Below are 26856 nucleotides of genomic sequence, written 5' to 3'. Positions count from 1 at the left end.
GATGGTAATAGTTTCGCAAACTGACGCTTATTCTTGCTTTTAAACGGAAATTTCAAAGTATCGGAGCTAGAACTCGGTGTCTTTATTCTCTGTTGTACTTCATATACGCTTTTCCGTTATATGTATGGATCGTGCGTGTGCATATGAATAGAATTAGTACGCAACACTCAATTAATCACTTTGTGTCTTTCGCTGTGCATTCCACGTAAGTCGTAGATCTGCAGATTATAACGTAATTACAGCCCATGGATTATATTATTATAGGTGGTAAGTATTGTCCTAACGTTTAATACAAGCTAGTAACAATTTTCCAATTTCCATATTCCATTTAAAGCTGTACTTCAATTGATTGATCTTAAGTATCATATTATAACAATAGGTCACAGGTACTCTAAATTATTTGCGTACAAACAAGTGCCAATAATATGTGCTCGGGATTTCTTGCGCATGTTCTTACGTGGATATTTTTCGATTTTCAACTATGAACAAGTGGATATTCACACATATACATTATTTACACAGTACCTGATAGGCAAAATTAGCACTAATTCGCAATAATATATGTACAGAACGGCAGACTTTGTACTGGTACTATGTGTGTCGGACACTGATAAGTAATTTATAATTCGTACCAATTTCTAATTTCCTTATAAACTTAAATTATTGTCCAGGCCTATACATGCTAAGTAATATCCCTACAATATGTATACAAATATGAATGCAAATACTTAATGCATACATAGGTATAATACCGACTAGAATGTGGTAACAGTATAACAAACACAAGATGTCCGACAGAGTTTAGTACTGTAATTAGTTTTTTTTTTTAAGCAAGTGCCCTTATCAGAGGTTGTCGAAATTTGCGAGGTTATTATAAATGACATAAGGTTTCGATAAACTATCGAGAAAACGGCGATTGGATTCTTTATCTCTGAAAAAAGCTGCAATCGTCACGAAACGACCACAGAGGCTGGGGTGCAGTCGAATCACTTGTAGTTTTGATGCCATAGATATAAAGAACTCGATTCTATTGAGTAAAGATAAACCAAGACCTCATCAGTCCTTATCGGACCAGTGTTCAGAATTGTTTTTACAGATAGGTGAATTTGAAGGGCACTCGTGATTATTGCAGTGTTTTGTAATTACCGAATCACCTTACCTTAAGATCTCATTGAACGAGATCACTCAACTTAACCTGATGCGTCACGCAGAATTGTTTATAATTGAGAGTCTAAACGTATCTTGGGTGTGCACATTGAGGAAGATAGTTAAAATTGCAGTTATGAGCTATGGCATTTACGTTTCAAGTCATGTGAAGATCACCTTTGAGTATTCTGGTAAAAGTCTTTTTGAACTGTTGGTTCGCCAGTGCGTAGCAGAACGGGTTCATGGGGCTGTTAGCGTAGCAGAGAAAGTAGGAAAACATGTAAAGGTGTTCGTTGGTACACGGCGGGCTGGCGCAAAACCCTTCGACCAATGCCAGGATGTGGTAGGGAGTCCAGCACGCGACGAAGGCCCCGAGGATGAAGGAGATTGTTCGAAAAGCTTTTCGAGCTCTATTCTCGGTCCTCGATTTCTGTCGGCCGATTGTCGGATCCTTCTTCTGCGTTTTCACTTTGAGACGTTTTCCGATTGTTTTGACAAAGTCCCTCTTCGAGCCTGACTCCTTGCCGTCGGCTTGAACTTCTCGTTTCTTCGATTGCCTTTTAGCTTCTGCACTCGTCGTACCCGAAATTGTTGGTACCACGCTGCTGGGCGACGAATTCTGAGCTAGTGGTATACTTCTTATAGGGTGATCCAAGTACCTTTCAGTCTCACTGTTTGAGGACTCTCGTTGAGAAGTCGCAGTTATCACCGTCGTTACTGGTTGCTTCCGAGTATTCTCTGCCTTTACTGTTACCTCTGTATTAACTTTGCTAATAGTTGGCGAAGTTTGCGAGGCGGCATTACTTTGATGAGTTATGAACACTCGCGGTGGATGAGTCTGACTCGAAGCATGTGTGACGAGTGGATTCGAAGGTTGGCGTTGTTGGGAAGGATGATTTTGCTGATGGTGGGTCGAAATCTGGTGCACTTCGGCTTGTTGAGCCGTAGCTCTTATCAGCGCAGCTTGCAGGAGGCTGGTGTTTGCCGCGGATGTTCCAGAATTCCCTAAGAGTGGAGAAGGTGGAGCTGTCGAAAGAGGGTTGGCCAGACTACAGGAGAAAGATGAAGGCGGACTTTCGTATGAAGGACTTGGAACTATCACTGAACTTTCGTCCATATACCTCAGATCTGCACCATCCAGTCCTGTGAGGACATCGTAGAATGCATTAGCAGGGGCTGGCGTTTGAAAGCTTCTTGGTTTGTCTGACGATGACGAGATTGGAGAACCTTCCGAGGGCAGTGGACTGCTCTGAAACTGTGAAGGTGGTGGAACGATGTTTCCAGGCTCAGTAGGAGATGTTGCTTGATCCCCGTGTGTCCGATGCCTCCTCTGTGCCGATGGTGTCACTTCAGATGAGTCTTCACTGCAAACTCGACTTTCAGAGCTCGTCATTTGTCGGGGTCGTATTTCTTTGTATGATGATTGCTCTGGTGTTATTGTACTGCTTGATTTCTCAGCGTCGATGGCAAGCTGCTCTTGGATCTTGGGTAGTGTCGGAGACTTTTGGGTATTGACGCTGCTCTCCATAACACGTGTTACCATGGTTTGCGAAATATCTTGATTAAGTGCACCCATGTCCGATGCTATGTGTAGAGCACCATTGACTTTTCCGTTGTTTCCACCAACTACTTGAAGAGCACCTGACTTGGCAACAAGCGCTGCCAAAGACGATCTCGATTTTCTCGTATAAGTGGGCTGATGGGTCACACCCACAGTGCTATCTTCGTCGGAGTCAAAGGCTGGACTGCTTGATCTTTCAGATTTTTCGAGATCGGCGGGCCCGCTCGCAGTATTCTGTTGTTTTTTGCTAGACTCTGGGACAGAAACACCGCCAGTGGATTTAGTCAATGCTCTTTGATTTTCTGTAGTTTCACCACCACCTCTGCTATTACCCCCGCTGGCACCAACGTTGGGAGGAATTTGCAGTCCAACTTGAGCTCCAGCGGGTGAACTCGTCACCTTTGGCTTGTCTTGACTCAGAAGTGTGCTCTGCGTTTTGGATATTCCAATGCCAGCTGCCCGTCCGGCCATCCCAGACATTGCACCGGCACTCAGAGCAACCATAGACTGCATCTTCCTTTGCTTAGCTTCGCTTTTTTTCTGCATGTCATAGGCCGTCTTGTATATCCCTCCGTAGAGGATGAAGAGGACTATCAAAGTCGTCCAGTAGTAGCCGATAATTAGGGCGGTGTTGAAGACTGGGTCTTTTAGGAACTGGACCGCGCATTGCCCCGGAAGAAGGTCCCTATATCCGACAAAATGCTCCCATCCGAAAATACTGATGAAGAAGAGAAGTGCAGGTATAATCCAGGTGATGGTGACCATCCATATGACCCGGTTCTTTGTGCGCCAGCCTCGATACTTTGCAGCGATTTTAACTGAACAAAACCGATCAATAGTGATCAACAGAACAGTGTACTGGGAGACCAGACACACTGTATAGTCCACTGACAGCCAAAGATCACAAAGTAATGGCCCCAAATCCCAGTATCCCATCAGCACATAGACGGTGTAGAACGGCATGGAAACGGTTCCTGTAACACAACGACATTGCTTTGTTATTCATCAGGTTATGCCAATGAATTCCCGTTGGGTTCCACTCCTGAACTCCCACGCATTTTGAAATATTCATCACATTCTGTAACGTTTACTCAGCAAGTTCGCACTAAATATGACGGCTCGGATCTGTATTGTTGTCGAGAGAAATTTTGAAAATTGCTCAGAGTACCTTATCTTTAAAGTGGCGCAGCCTTATACTCAACTGTACATTTTTGAGAGTGTACAATTTACATATGAAATACAAGTTAACAACGGAATTAACTTCTTAGGCGTTTACAGCATCAAGTCAAATCGCTGTAAGTCACTTCGGGCCACGAGTCCTGCTGAAACTTTTAGGATTTTTTTTAGCCTAAAATGTAGTGCTTCTGATGTGGAGTTACCTTAATCGAACCTTTTTTCACTCTGATTGATATTGATTATACCAGCAGTTAGATAAGTGAAATGTCGTAATAAAAGAAATCTGTTGTGTATTTTTGCATTGAATATTATTTTCATTGTCCTCCGTTGAAGTTCGCATAGATTCAATTATAAAAGAAGATATTATCATTTTAGAGCTATAGTGAAGTAAAACTGCCAACAGCCTGATGTATTGTGAATTGAGAGAAAGGAGGCCCAATGGATGGTACTACACATCACAAGCATAAGACCTCCGGATCAAAAATTCTGCGAACCATGAACATGAACCATGTAAGATATGTTTTTTCTGACACCTTTTGAGAAAGTTATGTTCTCGAAGCCTGTAAAACGTGTGTAAAGTAACATTTCCGGGCAGTGCGGTAAAACGACCTTGGCGCATACGCAAAATTGAAATGCTACATTTTACGGTATAGGGCTTTATTTGGCTTATGCAGACTCTCGACCAATTCAGTTTTACGCACTATGTCATTAAACGCAAGTTGCCTAATCCATATTTTACGCGCTGTTAATGGTACCTTCGGTGCTTCTCAAATCAAAGTTTCCTTCACAGGTATTGAAAAAAGTAGCGTGTGTTACACGTGCCAATGCGCCATATTTGATACGAGTAGTTACAGCGATCTTCCTGGCTTCTGCTGCGTTCACATTAGTATTTAAATTCATCGGAAATCACCCATTTCCGCACTTGTCGCACAATATACTATTGATGTTCTTCTTGTAAGTTCTTTGTTTCTAGGAGGATCGTGAAAGACTGGAATTTTAGTCATTCCGCATGCTCGAAACCACAACAAAGGCCATAAGACGATAGGAATAGTGAATCGGCGCCAGAAGGATAACTGGACCATCTTTTAAGGGTATGTTCGTACTAATGAGATACGTTGATCCTGCAAGTTTCAGGCCTCTATCTACTTTGGTTCGTAAATAAATCGAAAAAACCTAAGGTTAGAAAATAATTTTTTTTTTCAAAAATGGTTCAACCGATTTGAATAAGATTTGGACACATTGTAGAGGTATGTAAATACTGTACTCGGAAAAAGTCACGATTCGTAATTTTTATAATAATCATTAGAAACATGCAATTTTTTCTGAAATTATTCTTATTCTTTATGATCACTTTTTAGAACAATTTTTAAACTAAATTTCGTTCATGTCTTTTTCGTTATAGAATAACCTATCAAATCCTTGAATGAATCAAAATGGTACGCCATATTGACAAAAAATAAGAACCAATTTTTTGATATAAAAATCGATATACTTCAATGTTTATACAGCATACAGCATTGAAACAACAGCAACGAAACTTATTTGATGAATTTGAGTGTAAATAATAATAAATATGGAAAACAATAGCGTAAAAACAATTATTTTTTATCAAAATATTCAAAAATTAATCTTAAACTATATTCAGATGTTAATAATCTTATTTAAAATATTCCTTTACATTTTAAAACATCAATATATTCATTCAGTCAGAATCAATTTTTGTTTTTCATACAATAAAACTACTTTTTAATCTTCGCAACTAATCTTCGTCGCTATCTTCGTTAATAACGGTTGTTATAATGTCTTTGTTAAATAATATGTTTAGTATTGCAGCTTGTCTTGGGATTTTAGACCAATATCCTCCATCTGCTAAATAGAAAATTTTCGCAGTAGAGTGTGAACAACAACAGATAGTCCTAAGTCCATTTGCACATTCCCAATAAATCCTGCTATTCCACTCTGATTAATCGTATTTGGAACAGAACAGAACAAAGACATATCGAAGTTAGCTTGTTTCAGATTTCGTACGAAAACGAGCATATTGTGGTTTTCATCGCGTAAAATTAGCACGTTTTAATGTCGACTTAATCATGCAAGTGTCTCTCCCCTAGACGCTTGCACAAATGATGGCTTTCTAATTATGACACGTAAAGTTATCTATCGCATCACACTACTGTTATATTTCACGTACATTCAACCATTTGATAAGCGCGCGCCGATAATGTAGTGAAGTAGTGTTTTTTTTCCCAACCTAATTTACAAATATTGTGAATTCTATCTGAAAACTTATTTTTATTAAAATTAATTATAGCTTGTATTAGTCAAGGCTAGTTTAGCTTTTTATTAGTGAAAATTTTTCTTAAATCGGTTTAGTAGTTCCAGAGATTACTCCCTACATACAAACAAATGAATTTTACCTCTTAATAATATTAGTATAGATAAAACATTTTTCAACCTTTCTACTGATAAATTCACTGAATCACTATATTAATAAATAATATTTTTTATTGATGTTTTAAAATGCTGAACGATATTTTAAGTGAAACTGTTAACAACAAAATATAGTTTATGATTAATTTTTGAATATTTTGATAAAAAAAAAAAAAAATGGTATTTATTTTACTGTTTTCAATAATTAATGTTATTTGCATTTAAATCTATTAAATAAGCTTTGTTGCTGTCGTTTCAAATGTATAAGCATTGGAATAAATCGATTTTTATATTTAAAAAATCGGTTTCTATTGTTTTTCAACATAGTGTACCTTTTTCAGCAATTTAAGGATTTAAGAGCTAATTCTACATCGAAAGAAATATGTAACATAGTTGAACACAAAACATAGTTGTTGATCTGGAATGCAAGCGATTTATTCTGAACATGTTAATGTGCATTTCAATGAAGTTGAATCTAGGAGCCAAAGTTAGCAGCCAAAGGCGTTCATCTCCCTTGAAATTGGCTATTGCAGTACAAGTTTACAACTAGAATAATGGAAAAGTATTAGCTTTTAATCAAATCTGATAAAATTTCGAGTGCTGAGCATCACTGCTTTGTTTCGAAAAACGTTAGCATGTTCAGTTGCAAATTCTGCCTGCAAAGTTTAGATTCATTGCTTTTTATACTTACCAATAAGCATGTCAGTAGCAGCTAAGGAAGCGATAAAATAATTGCTAGGCTGGCGGATTGTACGATCGACGATGAACGCTAGAAGAACCAAGATGTTTCCCCCGACAGTCAGAACAATGCAAATTGCCAACGAGAGAGCAATTAGAATTGTCTGCCACAACTCGAACGGCGGAAGTACGGGACTCAGCATCTCATCTGAATCAATTTAAACAGAAGACTAGATGTTTGCATCGTGAATTAAAAAGAAGAATTTTTCGTGTTTTCGGTAAGTGTGGAAAAGCAAGAATTTAATGGTGTTGAAAAATTTTGCAGTTGGTACATTTTTCCTTACTCGATGTTACTCACGGTTCTTTATATAACAAGAGTATGTTACGCGATTTTTCCCACTCGTACGAAATTGAGGTTAGGGTCGCGTAATGACAGATTTGTTCGCGACAGCGCATGCGCGCAGTACAGAAAAGACCACTTTCAACTCCTAGGACTTAGAAGTGACGTTTTCTGTACTCCGCGCATGCGCATTCGCAGACTCATTTTACCGTTATGGAAACGAGTACTTTGTATACAGAAAATACGGGTGGAAAAATGCGGAAAAAATAGTCTCGTGTTGTATAAAAATATTTCCGAATTCGCACTCACCCTGTATTGTGGCGACGGTTCCGTTTTCCGGATACGAACCGTTCGTCGCATTACTAGTGTTCGTCGGGAACCAATCTGGCAGAAGGTCCACATATTCGCCGCTGTTCCATCGCGGGTCGTCGGGTTCGGGCCAGGAGCCATTGAACTGCGTACATTTTGCAGTCAGTATCTGGTTGTAAACATATCGGCACAACCGCTCACGCTGCCTTTTCGATTTCCTGTGGAAGACGAAAACAGAATCTTTAAAACTATGATCGTCTATTTCCTAATCACCTGGACCAATTCTCTATTTACTCATTGTCTGAATATCGATTTGCTCGTACCCTCAAATATAATCTACTTTTATTTATCCTCTCAGGTATTCATGACCTCCCTTGACTAGCGAAGTGCATTCTATTATTTGACTATTTTAGTATCGTCTTGACACTTGCCGGAGTCACATCGATTTTCCGATCCTGTATCTTCAAACAGCTCACAAGTATTTTATATTTTTCGAAGTGCTTTGAAATTAAATCATCGATAATCATGGCACCAAAACAGATAAGTTATAACTGTTGCTTCAACCCGTTTAATGAGGAAAAGTACTCAAGTGAATCCACGAAAAATTCGAGACGTGTACTTCCGACGATGGTACAGAAGTTGAAAATGAAAACTGTAACAAAGTCCGCAAATATGAGAATTTGTGACTATTGTCGGTTAAAATTTGCGAAAATTGCTGCAATCGGTAAAATCAGTGATAGATAGTACCAGTACGGTAATCCAATCGTCAAGCGCCGAAGCGAATTCTACGCCAAGAAAAAAATCTGTGGATATTTTGAAACTAAATGAGAGTTTAATTGAACTGAGAATGTCACCCATTAGTAACAGAAAATTACCGCAGAAGAAATATCCTCAAGACAGATTCAAAAAATTGCGAGCTTCATAGTATTTAATATTGAAGGTGAAATTGAAACGGAATCGGAAGAAAAAACAAAAAACAGCGAAATAATGCAAAAATTGAAGAAAGATTTTCATTTAGTATCGACCAGAAGAAGATAATTCGAAATTTAAAAATACTTCAAAATTTGTCATTTCTCACAGATCACAAATACTTCGATGTTTAAAACCGGATGATTGCTGTAACCAGAAAATACAGTAGAAGGACGCGGAGTTCTATGCACCCCCAACGTGAAGACTGGTAAAGCGTTGAGCCAAGATACACTGTGTTGTGGACTCTTATACATCTGATCTCATGAGTCGTATGATGGTGGGTCAAAAAATTATATTGCGCCTAAAGAAAGTGATCAGAAAATACATAAATAGAAACGACTGATATTTTCCAATTTAAAAGAGTCATACCGATCCTTCAAGGCAAAGTACCTCGATTTGAAGATCGGCCTTTCAAAGTTTTGTGAGCTAAGGCCAAAACACTGCATACTCCCTCGAATTAGTGGGACTCGTGCATTTTTCGTGAGCGCGATCCATGAAAATGTAAAACCATTGTTGGATGGTGCAAGCGGATAATTATGAGTGCCTGCCCTGGACTTATGATGTAACTATAAAGATATGGTCAATGGGAATACGTTCATAGTTTCCCATACTATGACGATAGTACAGTTACCCAGCCTAGGGTAGCTTATCTTACTCTATGTAGGTAGTTTTGTGTACAAAAATATGTATTGTAGTCTCAACCTTTTTTCAATTCTTTTTTATAACCATCAAAATATTGTAACATTAACAATATTATGACTTATATAATTACAAATAACCATCAAGTGAGTCTACGTTTTAACTCTGCCGAAATCAACCATGTACAGTATTTTTTTTATAAAGGTGCAGTTTATAGACAGACTGTTTGATTTGCTTTAATGTTTAACCAATGCTGAAAATTTAAAACCAAATCACGCCAGCATGTCTGCAGCAACTCCTGTTTTATTTTGTTACACTGGACAATACTTTCCATATTTGAAAGCTGCGGCAAAACGTTGTCGATTCTTCCTGATCTTTACACAGACGACGCGGGAGTCATGTCAAAAACTGAATGAATACGGAAGCACACAATCAGTTTGGAATAAGCATACGAATGGAACTGTGTCGCACACCCTGAATGGTGCGGTAGCTACCAAGTAGCATCAGCGACTTGAACACCGAGATATGGAGCGAAGAGGAGAAACGCTTTTTACACATTTCAGAATCTCGATCGTGCAGCCTCTGAGCACAAGGGTTAGTTCGGTATAATTCTGAATACTGTATCAACGAGGGTCTCCATCAACGTAGCTGGCCAAATACCAGCGTCGTGATAGGTCCGTAAAGAGACATGTTACTCTAATTTTGAAAAGAGATTCTGAATTCTCGTACCTTTCCGCACTCATATTCTTCCTACCAAGCCACTACTATTCCAACTTCCATCAAATACACGTCTAATCCATCTCTTATCAAGAATACTTTTAATCCATTTGCAACAAATCAAATTCCATTTCATTCTTCAAATAACGAACGATCAACTCTAATTCCATTATTCAAACAACCACTTCAGTCAACTATACACATTGAATTGCTGACTATTCCATTAAAGCGGTTATAAATTCAATCATAAGTCTTTCTTACATCAATTCTTACACCTTTCTTAGTTTTCTGATTCGAAGGCAGTGTCAAGATCGGACCCCAAGGTACCAGAAACAACACCTCGGGTGGGTATAAAGACGTATTGATGCCGCACGTTAATACCTCCCTTCTGCCCAGTAAAATCACTTTATACGTGGACTTTGAGCAAAAAAAATTTCGATCGATTTAAAAATACGTGGTCAATGGCAGTCCGATTTGAAGTGGAATTGCCCATATGCGTAGTAATTAGCAAATTTTAAGGGGTAACATCCCTGTAAAAACGAAAGCAAAGTGTTTTTTTGATATTTTTTTTGTATTTTAAAAATACTGATATTTGTGTAATTGGTGAGTATTCAAATGAAAATGTCCAATTTTGAACCGAAAAAAGTGCACTTATTTTTTAATAATTAGTGTTTAAATTAACTTATCGAAAATTCTCTACGCATTTCCGTAGCTATTAATATGTAGATTGGGTGATTTTTTTGTTATTTTCAAATTAAAATTTGCACCGATTACACTACGTGGCGCATGTCTCGCAAGAACGGCTTCAGTGTCACCATTTTTTAATACTTATTGATAACAACTTTTTGCATTATACTTAAACGTATGCCAAGCCACTTCCTTAAATATTATTATCTTATTACATTTTCTTCCATACAAAAAAAAAAAAAATTGGTCAAATATTTGGGTAACAACCCTGAAGATGAAAAAACTCTTGTAATTTTGTAATCGGTGGTGATTAAATGTTGAACACTGTCGTGAATCATTTCTATCAAATACTTTACTTTCTCGCAAATTTTATTCGCATGGGTTGAGTCGTATATTCCCGAAATTCAGAAATACACACAAACGAATGCACATTGGAGAATGCCAGGATACGTTTCTGCTTGTGCGATGAAACAAATTTCCACGTCGAATAAAATTCTACTTGAAAAAATGTGACAAAAAACGCATAATAAAAACATTCGGGTTCCATTGATCCCCTCGGAGTGAAGTAGCTGTTTGGGCAGATATTGTTAGGCTGCACATCCATTTGAAATCATTATTTGTAAGTACTTCCAGGACAACTGTGGGGTGAATTGTTTGAAACACGGGTGCCGGCGAAATACAGTGTATAACATATTCATAGGTGACGATATGAGAGGTACTCGAAGCACCCGCACCGCTGGAGAATGCGTTCACCGATGATATTAGTGGTCGGTTGTAGTCCGTATGGTCTGTAGAAGGTAAAACTGTGAGCTTCGCTGAGCAGCGGGCCATCACCGTGGAATTGTATGATCATACGGTTGCGCACAGAAAGATGGAGAATGGTGGGTGGAAGGGAGGGTGGAAGAGGGAGCGAACGAGCGCTAGTGGATGGTAAAGTGGTGGAGAAGGGGGACACAGTGAGAGGCAACATATACACTTTGGTTTTATCCGGCTGTGCGCACTTCGGTGCAACGTGACGTAGGAATTCATAATGCATCGCAAAGCTCGTTTTTTCCAACGTGAACCAAGCTGCAGTTCCATTTGTGATCTGCACTATTCATAATCGTCTGCGAAAGTAATGATTCGCAGTTTAACAACAAGCTGTAACTGATTGAACACATTGACTATCGCGTACCGCAACAGTTGATACTTTCAAGAGAGTATCCCGCGGTAAATTGCAATTTGAATATTGAACTACTGGATTGAACGAATGGTAGGTACCACAATCATCAGCCTCGATGATGCTATTCTAAAATATTCCCTTTTCTTTGTATCTAAGATGATTCACTTTCCTTTTATGTGGTAGGTTTTTTGGCTAGCAGCAGTTGCCTACTTTCGAATGTCACCATCCATGAAGCTGAATATATGACATGACATGGCCCTGTACTTTGAACTATGGAGTTGTACGGTAGTTTAGACGGCAGACATCGTCGATTCTATTTCAATGTATTACTTTACAACGCTAAGGTAGTGCAATTATGTTATACATTTTCATATTTTTTCAGGCATGAGAACGTACTAGAAACAGCACGATCTTGCTGATATCACAGCATGAATATTACAGAATTTCTGCAGTGGAAGCAATTGCAAAAGCTGTTACAACAGTTTCGTTGTTGTGATACCAGTAATATTATTATACATACAGGGTGAGTCAATTGAATTGCCGAGAATAGGAGCAGCTTAGTTGTGTTGATCAAAGTAAGGTCTACAGGTAGGTATTAAAGACGTCTCAATAGTCCGGAGCACGGTAAGAGAAAAAAATTTTTTTGTGCCTCTGTTTTCTGATCTTTTCGAATTTTTAAAAATAGTAACAATTTTTTTTTTACATTTGTGCTTCCAGCCATAGAGCGATATACAAAGAACCCTTCCACCAAATTTCAAGTAAATCGGTCCATCAGTCTGAAAAGAAAGTCGATTTTTTCAAATTTCTAGACCAGAATACCTCCCTAAGATGTGAAACTTGAAAGAAAAAAAAAAAAAACAACGACCCCCTCCCCTCCAGGTGGATGTGCACCCTTGAGTAAAAGCAGAATCAGCGGTAGAATTACCGGCACAAAGAATCACGTAGGTACCTCGATGAGAATTCATCGTCACCATAAGTCAGAGATGAGAAGTGCGTGAAAGCTTCACTAATTGTGAGCGCGTCCAGCGAGATATCCGAAAAATAGAAAAAGCTGTCATTGTACCGCGGTGACGGCTGACTTGAATGAAATCATCCGCAATGGCAAAAGCACTCGAATCTCGCCATACACTAGCGAAGTGAGTGCTAAGGGAATCAATGGAGAAGTCCGCAGGGGAGAATGAAAGGAGAAACGGCGGGGGGGGGGGGAATAGTAGTATTCTTTTAAACAAATACCGACACTACATGTTACATCATTCAACTTATGAGGGAGGGAGAGAAAAGGATTAGCTAGTTCATTCTTGCCTTTGACTACAAACAACGCAGCTAAGGATGCTGCAGGTGTGGAGTGTATATATTATGCAAGCTCAAAGCGTTTTCTCCCTGAATCTCAGTCAGGAAGATCTGGCTGAGGTAGTGAGTTTCTAGAATGTCATGCCGGAGGGGAACTCCAGAGTCCATTATGATTTATAGGGCGATATCTACGTTTTATTTCGGTCCGCAGGGGATTTCATTGTGGCTCGAAAAAGGGATTTGCTCAGGGGTAAAAGACATCTTCTTCACAGATATCGCTGGACAGATTATGGTTACTGCAGCACAAAATCGATGCGTTCACATTCGACAGGAAAAAATCTCACGTCTACAGATATGAGTAACTGAAATACACAACCTGACCCCTGCCCAAGCTGGAAACCTAAATGGCACTTACAAGGAGAGCATCAGACCTCCGGATCACGGCTTTTGTTAAAACTTTTAAGGGTGTCTCGTCGGTTCAAAATATGGAACTTCTCATGTCGGTTTTATCCGTTTAGAATGATACTATTCATAAATCAGATATCCGTTTAATGATGTATAGTTATTTGTAAATAAATCTATAAATATGATTTATTAATTAATAAAATACTAAGGTTTCTTCATAATTGTAATGTTTTCAGTGAATAATTCAGTTTATAAACAGTACGATGTATTGGGTTCCACAGTTCACCCAGCGTTATCGTATATACGGCTAAGGGCTTTCCACTCTTCGCGCTCTATCTCAAGAACAGTTAATTGTATAAAATATTGCTTAAGACAAAAATTGTAGAGAATTTCATCCTCTACAACTTTTCTAATGACTTTAAACGTCCATTTAAAATGAACAACAAACCTGCCAAATCGCCCCTTGACGTGCTTTACTTTGGAGGGTGGTTTCACCCCCATAAAGTGTTTAATGGCAGATAAAAAAATATACGTGTCACTTAGTTGTCAGTCTACGATAACATATTACAAAAAAAAAAAAAAAAATTGGAGAGATCGACCTAGGATACCTTCCTTGTCAGTACTGCAACAGGTATGCGTAAGCTAATAACAGATATATGGGAAAGGCATTCCCATGCAAAGCTGGAAGGATCATACCTTACGTATTGTGATGGAAAAAATTTCCACGCTGCAGATTTCTAACAACTCGAAGTTCTTACCATCTTGGATGAAGTTGACTTTGGGTATATATTCGAGGTCGATTTAGAATATTGAGAAAAACTACACGAATGCTTACAGTTAGGCTTGAAGTTGACTGAAGTTCACAGAGTTTTGAAATTTTGACAAACACTATGGCTCGAAAATACATAGATATAAATACCAATTTGAAAGAAATAGGTAACAATGATTTTGAGAAATATGTCTGTAAGTTAATGAATAACGCAGTTTTCGGAAACACGATGTAAAATGTTAGAAAGTATAGAAATGTCAGGTTGATTGCGAAATGAGTGAGAAGATAGGGTGCGAGAGCTAACGTTGCCAAATCAAATTTCCATTGCTGCACTGTTAAATAAAACTAAACAAACTAGTGTAGATATGTTATATTTACGATTTCGACTGTAATTATGTCAAAACGAAATTTGAAAGTCAAGCAAAATTGATGTAAACCGATACGGATAGTCTGATATACGAATTTACCGTTCCTGACATATGTGGATATATGAAACAGGACTTGGATAAATTTGACACTTCTGATTACCCGGTCGATAATGTCTACGGAATGCCTTTCGTAGATAAAAAATTCTTCGGTTTAATTAAAGACGAGAACAATGGCAAAGTAGTCTGAGAATTTGTAGGACTATGAGCGAAATTATATTTATTTAAGGTGTTTGGGGATAACGGAGACAAAAAACGAGCGGATGGTGTTAAAGGTTCATAATTAGAAACAATAGCTCTTAATGATTACTTGGAATATGCTTTACCACATCAAAATTTGTTCAAACGTCAAAACCTGATATTAAGTAAAAAGCAAGATGTCTGCACTGTACAACAGAAGAAAATAGTAGTGTCGTGAGCTACAGGTAGCCGCAGCGCAGCCTCTCTTAGCTTAGTTTTTAGTACCATGGTGTACCGTTTTTCTCTAAATAAGTTTCTCTCTCGCGTTGGACTCGATTTAAGTAAACTCGGTACCAATGGCGGTAAAATATCCTAAATCGGTGGTGATTAATTATTGTGAAGTTGAATCTGCGTGGGGAAAAGATGAGCGGGTCTTTCAAGTACCTTCTGAGTTGTAGCGATATTGTTACGGAATTCGTCTACTGGACAATAACCTTATTTTTTTAAACATTGAATAATCCGAATATTGGTGCGGGGTACAAAAATTAAATTACGGAAACTAAGTACCTGTCTGTTGCACAATATATAACCGGCAAACTGTAATGACCGTTGTGAATTGTGTACCCTACACGATGCCATTACCATGTTGGGTAGCGTTTACCAGATCAATAATTCCCTAACAGTATAGGGATTTTTGTGGACAGTTGGTAATAAATTACTTGAAGTCTTCTGAAGACTGCTATTTGTCTCTACGTGACTTTTACCAAGAGGGTTGGGAATGGTTGCTGCAAGAACGTGAAGATGGAAGTATTCGCGTGAAAAACGGTTTTGAATAACATGGAATTTTAAGAAAAGTACGTCGGTGCGTGACATTGACGATCTGATCAATGATTTTGCTTTGTCAAAGTGTCGGAATACGTAAGTCTTAGAGGTTAAGAGAAAAAAAGTCCATTTTCATTTTACCATATTTGAGGTTTTATGTTAAGATGTCAAACCCGATACATGTCTTATTGATTGCAGGATATAAATTATTAGTATTTCTCACACACTTTGAAAAATCCGGCTATTTGACTTTCATGTTAAGATCTTGGAGACCGATTGTGGCCAGTAGGGGTGGCTACAGCGGACTTTGTCTAAGGCAGCCAAATGATTCAAGCCGGTACTGCACGCAGTACTTATAACATAGCAAAAGCAGGGACTCTAGAGGTATAATGCCCTTGATCAATAACGTGAGAATTCCTGAAATTGAACCCCTTAAAAACTACTCTAGACATAGTCAACACGGTATAATTTCCTTTGATAGATGCGGATCCCATCCCTTTGCTGCGAACGTCGTGATATAATTTTCCTCGGCTCTCAAACGCTTGACCGATACATACATTTATTCCGCGCTATTGTTTATTAATTAAAAAAACATTTCAGTGTTGGTTTCATTCAAATACATGAAGCACGTTAAGAAATCACCGCCTTGAGTGCCCACTTTTGGGGGTCGTTTTCACCCTTTTAAACCGGTTTTCCGCAGATAAAAAAAATACGTAATTGCTCATTAAATATTTCGTTATTAATTTTCAACTGTGCCAAAATCCTCATAGTACAATTACATAAATGCGTTACCTGATTTTCCCATTTCAGAGTATTATCAATTACTACTCCAAGATACTTATCTAAAATAACACAAGGAATGACATAATTATTTACAATAATGCTTGGAGCCAACTGACTCTATCAACTTTCAATCTACCGCCAAATATAATTGCTTGGATCTTAGATGAATTCAGTTTGAGACAATTAACTTTAGACCAATTAAAAATCTTTGTAATTTCATGACTTGACATATAAACATGTTGATTTACTTCTGATGGGTAACAGGGTAAACTTATAATTAAGTCATCTGCATGCAAAAGATATTTGCACTTTAATTTGCGTGCTAAATCAGCTATGTACAAAAAGGAGAGTAAAGGGCCAAGTACACTGCCTTGTGGTACTCACGTAGCCACTCATTCTAGAAGGACATATCCTTATTATAACGCATTGATTGCTTCCTCTGGCTCCAGTAAAACCTAACCCAACTAATAACATCTTCAGAAACATTCATACATCGCAACTTATATAATAATCTTCTATTATTACCGGAATCGCGAAAGCCTTACTTAAGTCGAAAAGAATAGCAATAGTGATTTTGGATTCCTCCATAACCGACTGAACATCACAAAGTTTAACGACTGTCGTCTGTCTGTCAAGACCCCCTCTAAATCCTGTTTGATATTCATCCAAATAATTATTATCATATCAGACGAAGTTAGTTCTACCAAGACCAGACATTTTGACTGGTCTTTAAAAAACACGGAACATTACAGTATTTTTATGTTTATCGATTTATTACTTTTTTACAAATGATCCTTAAATGAGAAGTGACAAATCAGTAAGAATAATAAGTATGATAAAGAATATACTTCAATAGTTTTGCCATTTTGAGCGCTTGTAAAATATCGTTGTAGAAAAGAAAATTAGGTTAAGTTAGGTTAGGAAAAGAAAATTAGGTCCTATTCCAACGAATGTCGTACACAGAGTGACCGAGTGAACGATTTTTTCCCGCAATTCTATTGGTAATACATAGGGAGCAACGGATTGTCAATCTAGGACATTTTTTAATGGCTACTAAAACCTACTCAGGGCCGTAATCTAATTGGTGGCTTATCAGCTGCATACCATACACAGACCGCGAAATAGGAAATCCAGATATTCTTCAGCGGAATTCATTGGGATATTGTTTCTTAACTTCTAGACGAAGTTTGTATAACGCTGGTGGATGCCTACGATGTAGGTGTACTGGGGTGTCCGACCCTCGAGTACGACTAGATATTAATGTTCCAACTTTGAAAGGATGGCTTTTAATATTCTCCATCAAATCATTTGCATGTTTTTGGCTTCAAAATTTCACCACAATATCGCGAGGGTTCACACGATTTTTATCAGGCCTTCTCATATGCACCACCTTTTCAATCTCAGTACTAGTGACAAATACACTTAGGTCTTTGGATAAACGAAGTATAATTTCCGACAAATTTTCACTCCACTTACAGTCATTTCATCTGCCATAGCCTGTGTTTCCACTACAATTTTCTCAACTCTAAATTACTGTTTGTTATCACTTGAGCAGCTTCTTTAACCTGTCCCAAGAGATGTTTACTAACCGAGGATTGACTATTTTCAATTGCAGATACCAGCGAATCCAGAGACTTACAGTTATTTGTTAGAACATAATAAACTTCGACAAGCTTATTAACTTTATCAGCAATTGAACGAAGCGTATCATCGATGGACCTAATTTTGTCAACTTTTAAGCTGATATCAAGTAATAAATCCTGAATATTTGTCGGATAACGTACCGGGTAGGTCCTTTGATACACCGCTCATGACAGTGATGTTTAGGTACATGTCGCATTAGTCTGCATCATGTCTTCAGCGTCCATTGATACCTTTCTGACAGAGTCCGCACCACATTTTCAATAAGTGATTCGAGATGGCAGCATAAAGCACCGATCGATTATAGATCCTGCGAGTTACTAAGTGTGTTTATAACCTAAATCTTCAGGTGCTTATAAAGTCGTGTTGTACACCTCGAAAACGCGGCGAGCCAAAACACCTTTACCGCTCAAGCGATCAGTATGAAACTTGGGCAATTGGTGTCTTAATTTGGCAAAAAGTGGAGCGATTTTTTACTTTTTGAAAATTTGGAAAAAAAAATTTACAGATCAGTTATCACTCACCGAAATTGGGAAAATTTAGGTCCCATAAGATTTGATGGTAAAATGACGAAATTGCAGCTGATTTGGTTTTACCATTACAAACAGCACCGACATCTTTGTTTGATGACATTTTTTATCGACTTTATACGCATGACGGTCATTTTTTACCGACCCTATTGCCCCTTTTGCTACCTTATTATACATGGTGTACCTAGAACTCTCACGACACACTTTTTTTCACGAGATCAAAGCCTTTAAGTAATTTTGTATCAACTGTCGAAAAAAAACCTATGTTCTTAGGGAATTATTTATCCGGCGAACGTTTCGCTGCTCCATAACACCATCGTGGAGAGTACACAATCCACAACGGTCGTTACAGTTTGATGGTTATGTATTGTGCAACATACAGGATATCCGTGGTGTTAATCGTCAATAGATTATTTCATATGTTAATCGCAGAGAAATATAAAGTTTACAATGCACATTGCGCAACGCTTAATTTCAGTAATTTGATTTTTGTACCTCGCACCAATATTCGAATTAATTAATCTTTCAAAAAATATGTGTATTCTTCAGTAGACGAATCCCGTAACATTATCGCTACAAATCAGAAGGTAATTGAAAGATCCGCTCATCTTTTCCCCACGCAAATTCACTTCACAACAATTAATCATCACCGATCTAGGGTATTTTGCCGCCGTTGGTAACGAATTTACTCAAGTCTAGTCCAGTGAAAGAGGGAGAAAACTTTTTTAGAGAAAGAAGCTTGCAATCCTAGGTACACCACGGGTGCGTAGCCTGGGACACAGACGTCATCACCACAGAATATATTAAATAGTGAAGTTACATTCGGTCCCTCAAAGAGGGTCGAGAATAAGGGATACTCCGGAATTCAATGTGTAAATAAAAAAAAGTCCGTCTCTGGGAATCGACCACCCTTTGCTCGGGTTGGGATAAGCCGGAATTTATGGATAGCAGATTTCAAGCTGACTTGGGGTTTACGATAAGATTGTCACGTCTATCTGTATCGACATTTTTCCCCGGTTTGTCCACAAAGGAGGTACTATAAATCGCAAATGTGCCAAAACGGGGCTGCTCCCCTTAATACGATCACATTCTAAACCTCATTACCTCGAATTTCTTTTTTGCGATTCATGGATCTTGTAGTCTCGTTGCACGAAAAAAGTATTGTCATCTCCTTTTTAGGGCATATTTGCAATAAGTTAAACCAAAATGCCGATTATACGCGTCCAGGCAATCAGGTGTTAGTTATAATATTAATGAATTTTAAGGAGGCTTAGAGGTTCAAAGTTGGTACTTTTTGTAAATCTTATTTCGAAATAGGCGTATATTGAGTATACAAGATATGATTACATTTTAATTTATGAATATCTATTTGAAACTACAAAAATACGAAATACCTATAACGAAACTAAAACTACAAATTGAAGCTTCGATACAGATGGATAATTAGAATAAAATGAGCATCCAGATTTCCAACCAGATTCAAGCTATTTAAAATTGAATAGATTTAAAGGGATTCTATTGAGACACGCGTCGTTCTTTCTGAAGCTCCCCTTTATTAGTTAAAGGTTCTTACTTACGATCATACGACAGCCATCTGTAGAAGGTTAACTTGGTTACAGAAAACAACAAGTAAGTATACAGTGGCGCCACCACGCACATCAACGCTACATTACCGACGAGCTATATTACCGACAGACTGTTTTAACAAGAATAATGCATCGCGGGTATCCGAGTTTTGTTCAATTATAATTCCAGTACTTTTTATTTTTGTATCTTTAAGTAGATCTTCGTCGCTTATGATTGTAATGACTCGATTAATACTCAATGTACGACTGTGCCGTGATGAAAATAAACGGTATCGACTTTGGACTAGTCAACCGTCTCAATAATCACGATACAGCATAGTAATTACCAATAAATATGAATTGTAGGTAAACAATATACTGTTTATTATACAAACGGTGCACAATCGATTTAATTATAATATGACAAATCACAGTATTGAGTGCCATATATGAATTTGTCTTTGATCTCTTTCACGATAATAATAATTAGATATGTCGAAGGTTAGTGAAATAAACGAAATTCCGGTAAATCATTCCTATCGTATTTGCATCAGGCTTAAATCCATACTGAGACCGAGGAAACGACTTGTTCTGATTTAGGAAATTATTGAATCATTTATTTATGTATTGATTGAGTTTTTCTTTGCGAAGAACGAAATGTTCCAGGAACACAGAAAAGGTATACGACATAATTAGTTTTTCGTGAGTAATTCATCGCCTTGAATGTTGGTTGACATCACCATAATAGTAATTTTCAAAAATTCAATTTGGCATTCGTACCCTTCCTAAAATTTCTAGCACTTCACTTTTTTATACGTATGTACTGTTTAAGACAAAACTATGCCACAAAGGAATAAAACAAATATTTTATTCGATGCAATGTAAAAACGGTTAATTTTCAAACTCTAAGAAATATTAGAGGTCCTGCGGTGTGACAGAAGGTTAGATTGATGTGGATTAGGGTGGCCCGAAAAAATGAATATTTTTTAATTCTTATTCTCGTATAATAATAGGCTAATTCAATATGTTTTAAAAATGCTCACCAAAAATCAGCTCCATTAAAAAATTTTGAGAAATCGCTCAAGATTTTTAAAAATGACCAAAACAGTATAAATTTTTTTTTCCTAGCATGTTATTATTTTCCTCATTTGAAATTGTAAATATTCTGAAAAGTTCAACCCGATATATCAATTTATTGAAGTTTTGAGAAGTCGCTGAAGATTTTAGTAATTTTTAAAGTAGTGTACTTTGGACGATCTGGAACATTAATTTCTTCTGATTATTTATACATTTCCTTGATTAATCTTAAGAAACGTTCGAAACACATATATCAATTTCAAATATATCAATGACAACTCTTAGCTTATCGATTTTTTTGAAATTATGAATATTCTTAAAATAAAGTGCAGTAGTAATAATTGTCATTGTGGTTTTTCTTCGTGTCTCTTGCTTCATTTCTATTCTTTAAGATATCGACTTCAAGAAATATATAAACAGTTCGTTAATATTCATATTTAAGGGTCACTCAAAAACGTCTAAAGTACATTACTTTAAAAATAAAAAAAAAACTTGAGTGACCTCTATAAATTGATATATCGAGTTGAAATTTATTTACTATTTCAATTCATCGAAAACAATAAGGTAACGAGAAAAAAATTAAGAGAATTCAAGTTTTTACCATTTTGGAAATTTGATAAAATCTTGAACCACCTCAAAACAATTTTTCGAGTTGATTTTTGGTGATGGTTTTTAAAACATGTTAAATTTACATATTTTAATGCGAGATCGAAAAAAAATATTTTCTTTTTTGGCCCACCTTAATGTGGATAGATCAACAGTACATTTCGTCGATTCTCGCATACGGTGTCATACGATCTGTGATAATTATGGGTTAAAAATTTAATTCTAAAAGTTTGACATCTTTGGTGACGATATGACTTAATATTTAAAACGTGGGAAAGTGGCGCTAACTTCTTGTTGTATCTGGTTTTCAGAAAGTCAGAGCACCCTGACTGAGGTTGATTGCGTTGAGCTTTCAGAAGAAAGCAGAAACTCGATCCAGCCGGGCGAAATCTCCCCTCAGCTTTCTCTGTCATCAATCACACTTGAGGACTCGATTAAGAATCAGTAGATCTTGTACTTCGCGGCCCGAGTGACCGTCGACTTTTTTCTTTTAGCTGCAGTCGTTTTTGCCAAGAAATTATTTGTTAATGGCCAAGGCCACAGAATTGATTTCCAATCATCCATGATGCATAGGTTTCACGAAAAAACTAACTGCAATAAACTCAAAGCAGCAAAATACGAAGCAGCCCTTTATTATTTTCGTTTTTCAAACGTTCTACATCAATAAATTCGGCTGCAAACATTTTTACTGCTGAAAATATATTGTTACATCACGTTCGATCATCCAAAATTCAATCATTAGGCGTTCATTTGTCAGCAATGTGATCATCAATTAACTATTTGCCTATACTGCCATTTGCAATGTGTGCGGACTGCTTCGTGACCAACTATGTGCACAAACCTGTTTGGCCACGCAATTTTTGTATGCCAAACGTTTTTACCATCAGTCGATCGCAAATTCTTTAGAACTGACTGTTGGGTTTCAGGCGTTTGGAAATAATTTTGATTAAAATTTCTCACGGTTAGACGTGATGAACTTTTACTTCATTTTAACAAAGTGTGCGTAGGAAAACCTTTTACCGGAAGAAGAACAAAGCGGATGATCCAAAACTGCGAGTATATAATACGTAGGTTAAGTCTCAAACCAGACACATACATCTAACTGTACTGGCTAACTTCATGTCATGGAACATAGATTACACATCGAATATAGTTCAAGCTCAAACACTGACCGATCGTACGAGACCCATTGCCTGGCTGTCTAATTGTGCACAAACGTTGAAAAGGACGCAATCCAGGAAAAAAATTGGTATCCATAATCCAGCAAATTCATAAAGTAAGGGATTTTGTTAGTTAAATGTCAAGTCATACAATGTGTAAGGGTTGTCGCCTCAAGTAATCTCGACCAAGACACCGTCAGTTGACAATGACAACACAGCAGCCAAAGTTGTCGCCGTTTCTGCAGGCGTTTCGAAGCACTAAAAGACGGATTGTAAGCCCAGGGGGACCAAGACAATATCAACGACTCGTTCCATTGCGTACTAAGATTACTTACTCGCATCTTTTTCCTCACTTGGTTTCATCGACTTGACGCTCTCCCCAGATTGAAACCTTCCCACAGCGTCGTTTTCACCCCTCAGCGACCTCTCGGGATCTGAATGAACGAGAACACAGAACCTCCTCCATCCATTTCATTTCATTGCCTCGCACCGTGACGCAACAAGATGATTACACTTCTCGCCGCTGTTACGCTCTACCGAATTTCTCGATATGAAATTGTTAGTGGCTTGGTAAACCTGTTTGTCGTCAGCTTCCTGCAGGCATGTCTCACTGTCATATCATATCTTCATCTTCAGAATTAAGTTTACGTGTATCTTCACACTAACAATAAGATTCCTCATTCACATTCGACTTATGTATCATCTATCAATTATAATGGAATTCCACATCAAATTAGCAGCCCATGTACCTCACCCCCTTCGATTTTGATACTTGTTTAGTGAGATGTTCTTACCGACCCAAATGGGTCTCGGGAATTTTTTCAGATTTCTTTTTAACCACTGGAGAAATTTATAAAAAATCACAAAACCAATTCCGAAAACGCCATTTTTGAAAGTTATAAAAAATTCAGACTGATTCTATGATTTAAAATGTAATTTTTGAATAACACAAAATGATGGGATCTCAATATTGACTATTTATTTGACACGTTTTCAGTTTTTTTATGGATAAGTTTATTGGGGTCAGTCTCCAGTTGCCTCAGTGTGGCAGCAGTGTGATTCTAGAGAAATGTGGAAGCTAAGGGTTAAGTTTCAATCATGCTTTTATTGTGATCTATCAACTACTGTTGATAGACATTTATAATTTCGCAATCCGGAGAATTGGTTTGGACCAAAATCATGGTTATTTTAAGACGATTTCATCGCAGCATCTAGCTCGTTCGAAGGTGCTATAGATTGTCAAACCAAGTTCACCCGATTACCTACATGAGCATAAACTTGGGCTCCGCAACAATACTGACTCTGCGGTTAACCTCGTCGAGAGCTCCGCTATTCGTAAAACCAATTTAAAGTAGTCTAACAATAATGACTAATTTGAACATTTTACTTATTTCTGAACCTGCGACAATGAAAAACATGAACATCACTTACTTTCATTATATTACACGAATCAAATCAGTTTCGGAAAAATGACATTAACACTGTGACTAGTTATATTGTTGCTAGTGTATCAAAACGGTTCTTTTTTTTGAAATTTATAAATTTGTGCTGCGATTCATATTGCTGTCTTTGCTTGTTGGAAGCTTTATGTGTCTTGTGATCCAGAAGATCAATTATAATTGGTAAGATATATTTTATTAGTTTGACTTTATCCACCTAACTACATCCGATACACTGAGCACTTAGTACAACGTATCCCGCTTCATGTAGAGTTTTGATCGATCGAGCGTATTTGCGCGGTTTCAAACTATCCAAGTTTCCGTAATTTTTCAAATATTTATCACGGAACCTCGATATTAACTGAGTAATTGAGTTTTTGATTAAAGTTTATGGATCGGAACTTCAAGAAAATTTGGTTTCTGCATCGGGCATTATGAAATAAAAAACTTGATTAGCAAACGTCGCACAGCGCAAGACTTGATCATTGAAAGCTACAGAACATTAAGAGTAAACATGTAATAAACAAGAATTATCTTGCATCTTGTGAACTTTTACTTCGAAGTGATCAACATTTAATTACATGAAAATCAACATGCGTGAAATTTTGGCAAAAGACTCGACTTCAAATTCTGAATGTGTGAAAATTTTGAATTTTCCTAAAGCTATACTATAAAACTAGTTTTGATGCACCATAAACATGCCAAACAACGGTTAAGCAGTGAAATACATTTGCTGCGTGATATACACATCTGATTATGTTACCATCAATATCATACCAGAGTCATGATGTTCTGTAAATTTAACATATTTGTTTAAATTAATGCCAATGAGGTTGCATACTTCATCAAAACTATAATGCGAGGAAGCTGTTGAATTTTCCACAAACATGATTGGAAATATCACGTACCGCTTTCCGAATATATTCACAATTAGGCATCGAGGTTAGGTCGGTGTGATAAAACAACTTTTCGAATTGCATGGAAAACAACAGCTTTTATTCAATCACGTGTATCAGCACATTCTTCGTTCGAGTTGTTCGTGTGAGAACTAATAATAATTCATGTTTTGGTACTCTCTAATGTTACGTCTTATCATTGGCGCATTGCATATTATTTCATGATAGGCGGAATGAAAATGTATCTCACGAAGCATGCTGTTCTGCGTCAGACAAATTTTCTCACATCAAGCTCAAAATAATAGACTCATTAATAGAATAATTTTTTCATGAGTATCTGACAGGAAACTCTACTTTCGTGTAAAATTTAGCTATACATTTTTCACACGTTCGTTTTAGAACACGTTCGAATGCTTCCTTATTCCATCATCCCGACTATTTCCACATCTATGCTCTCATAACCCTAAGAGTCATCATCAATATCGTTATCGATAAAAAAAATCGATGTGAATGATGTTCACCGATTTATTTCCTATATTTGCGAACTTTTCAATACTGGATCTGATATGCTTTCCGTCCCTTCATTCCCATCACATGTCACGCAGTTGACGGATTGTTTACGAAATATTGCCGTGTATCGCACTGCCACGTCAGGTTATTATCGACCGAACCGCGAGCGATCGTATCGCGATCTCTTGTGCTATCTACGTAAGCATCTCGGAGCAGTGCTCGGAGCTATTTTTAGCCTAATATGACATATATACAGTGCAAGCGTATGTCATATATCTAGTCTTAAGTCGACGAAAATTCTTGGTCGAATCTTGAAGATATGCTCAAGTAATTGATTATTACAACGAAATATATCTTTTATTTACTTTCAAACAATTAACAAGAAATTTTGATTGATTTGATAGTCTTTTGATTCTTTGATGTGCATGCGTCATGTTTTCAACCGAAATAATAATTCATCCGAAGCAGTACCAATATCAGCTAATAGATGGCAAGTCTTCTCGCTTGAGAAGTAACTTCAAAGATATTTGTACCTGAATCCTTCGCAATCGATTAATTTGGATTCACATGTTTCTCTGTAAACCATATACAGTGTAAAATATTAGGTCGTGGTTTTGAACCAGTCATGTTTTCAACAAACTATTTTCAATCAGGCGTAACTGATGTTCATTAATTAATTATTGATAAATAACCATTATTAGTAATGTTTCAAACGAGCCTCCAGCTCCGTTACCGCGGGGCCGGGGATAACCCACTCATTCCATTGCTGCGTCAGCGAGTTCCGGTAGCAATCGGAACGAACGTTTGCAGATGAATCAGAAGGTGGCCCATTTAATTTGACAAACCAGCAGTCTGGTTAAGCAATTTCACGCCGAGGGTGGACAGCGCACGATTGCCCGATGGACCCCGATCGACGTCAACATTCCATCATGGCAGGCCGATCG

At 37.5% G+C, this 26856-nt stretch overlaps 1 protein-coding gene across 1 annotated transcript in view; it reads right to left on the bottom strand.

Annotated features, from left to right (window-relative positions):
- Positions 1 to 878: 878 nt before the first annotated feature.
- Positions 879 to 26856, bottom strand: part of LOC124406103 (muscarinic acetylcholine receptor gar-2) — a 109940-nt gene continuing 83962 nt past the window's right edge. The window contains exons 3-5 of the mRNA XM_046881479.1: positions 7641 to 7858; positions 7005 to 7199; positions 879 to 3681 (exon numbers count right to left, since the gene is read on the bottom strand). Of these exons, the coding sequence (XP_046737435.1) occupies positions 1304 to 3681; positions 7005 to 7199; positions 7641 to 7858 (2791 nt within the window). The 3' untranslated portion in view covers positions 879 to 1303. The remainder of the gene's footprint in view (positions 3682 to 7004; positions 7200 to 7640; positions 7859 to 26856) is intronic.

The sequence above is a fragment of the Diprion similis genome, chromosome 1 (genome assembly GCF_021155765.1).
Source record: "Diprion similis isolate iyDipSimi1 chromosome 1, iyDipSimi1.1, whole genome shotgun sequence".
Lineage (NCBI taxonomy): Eukaryota > Metazoa > Arthropoda > Insecta > Hymenoptera > Diprionidae > Diprion > Diprion similis.
Note: the sequence above shows the minus strand (reverse complement) of the source record. Positions and strands in the feature narration are given on the sequence as shown.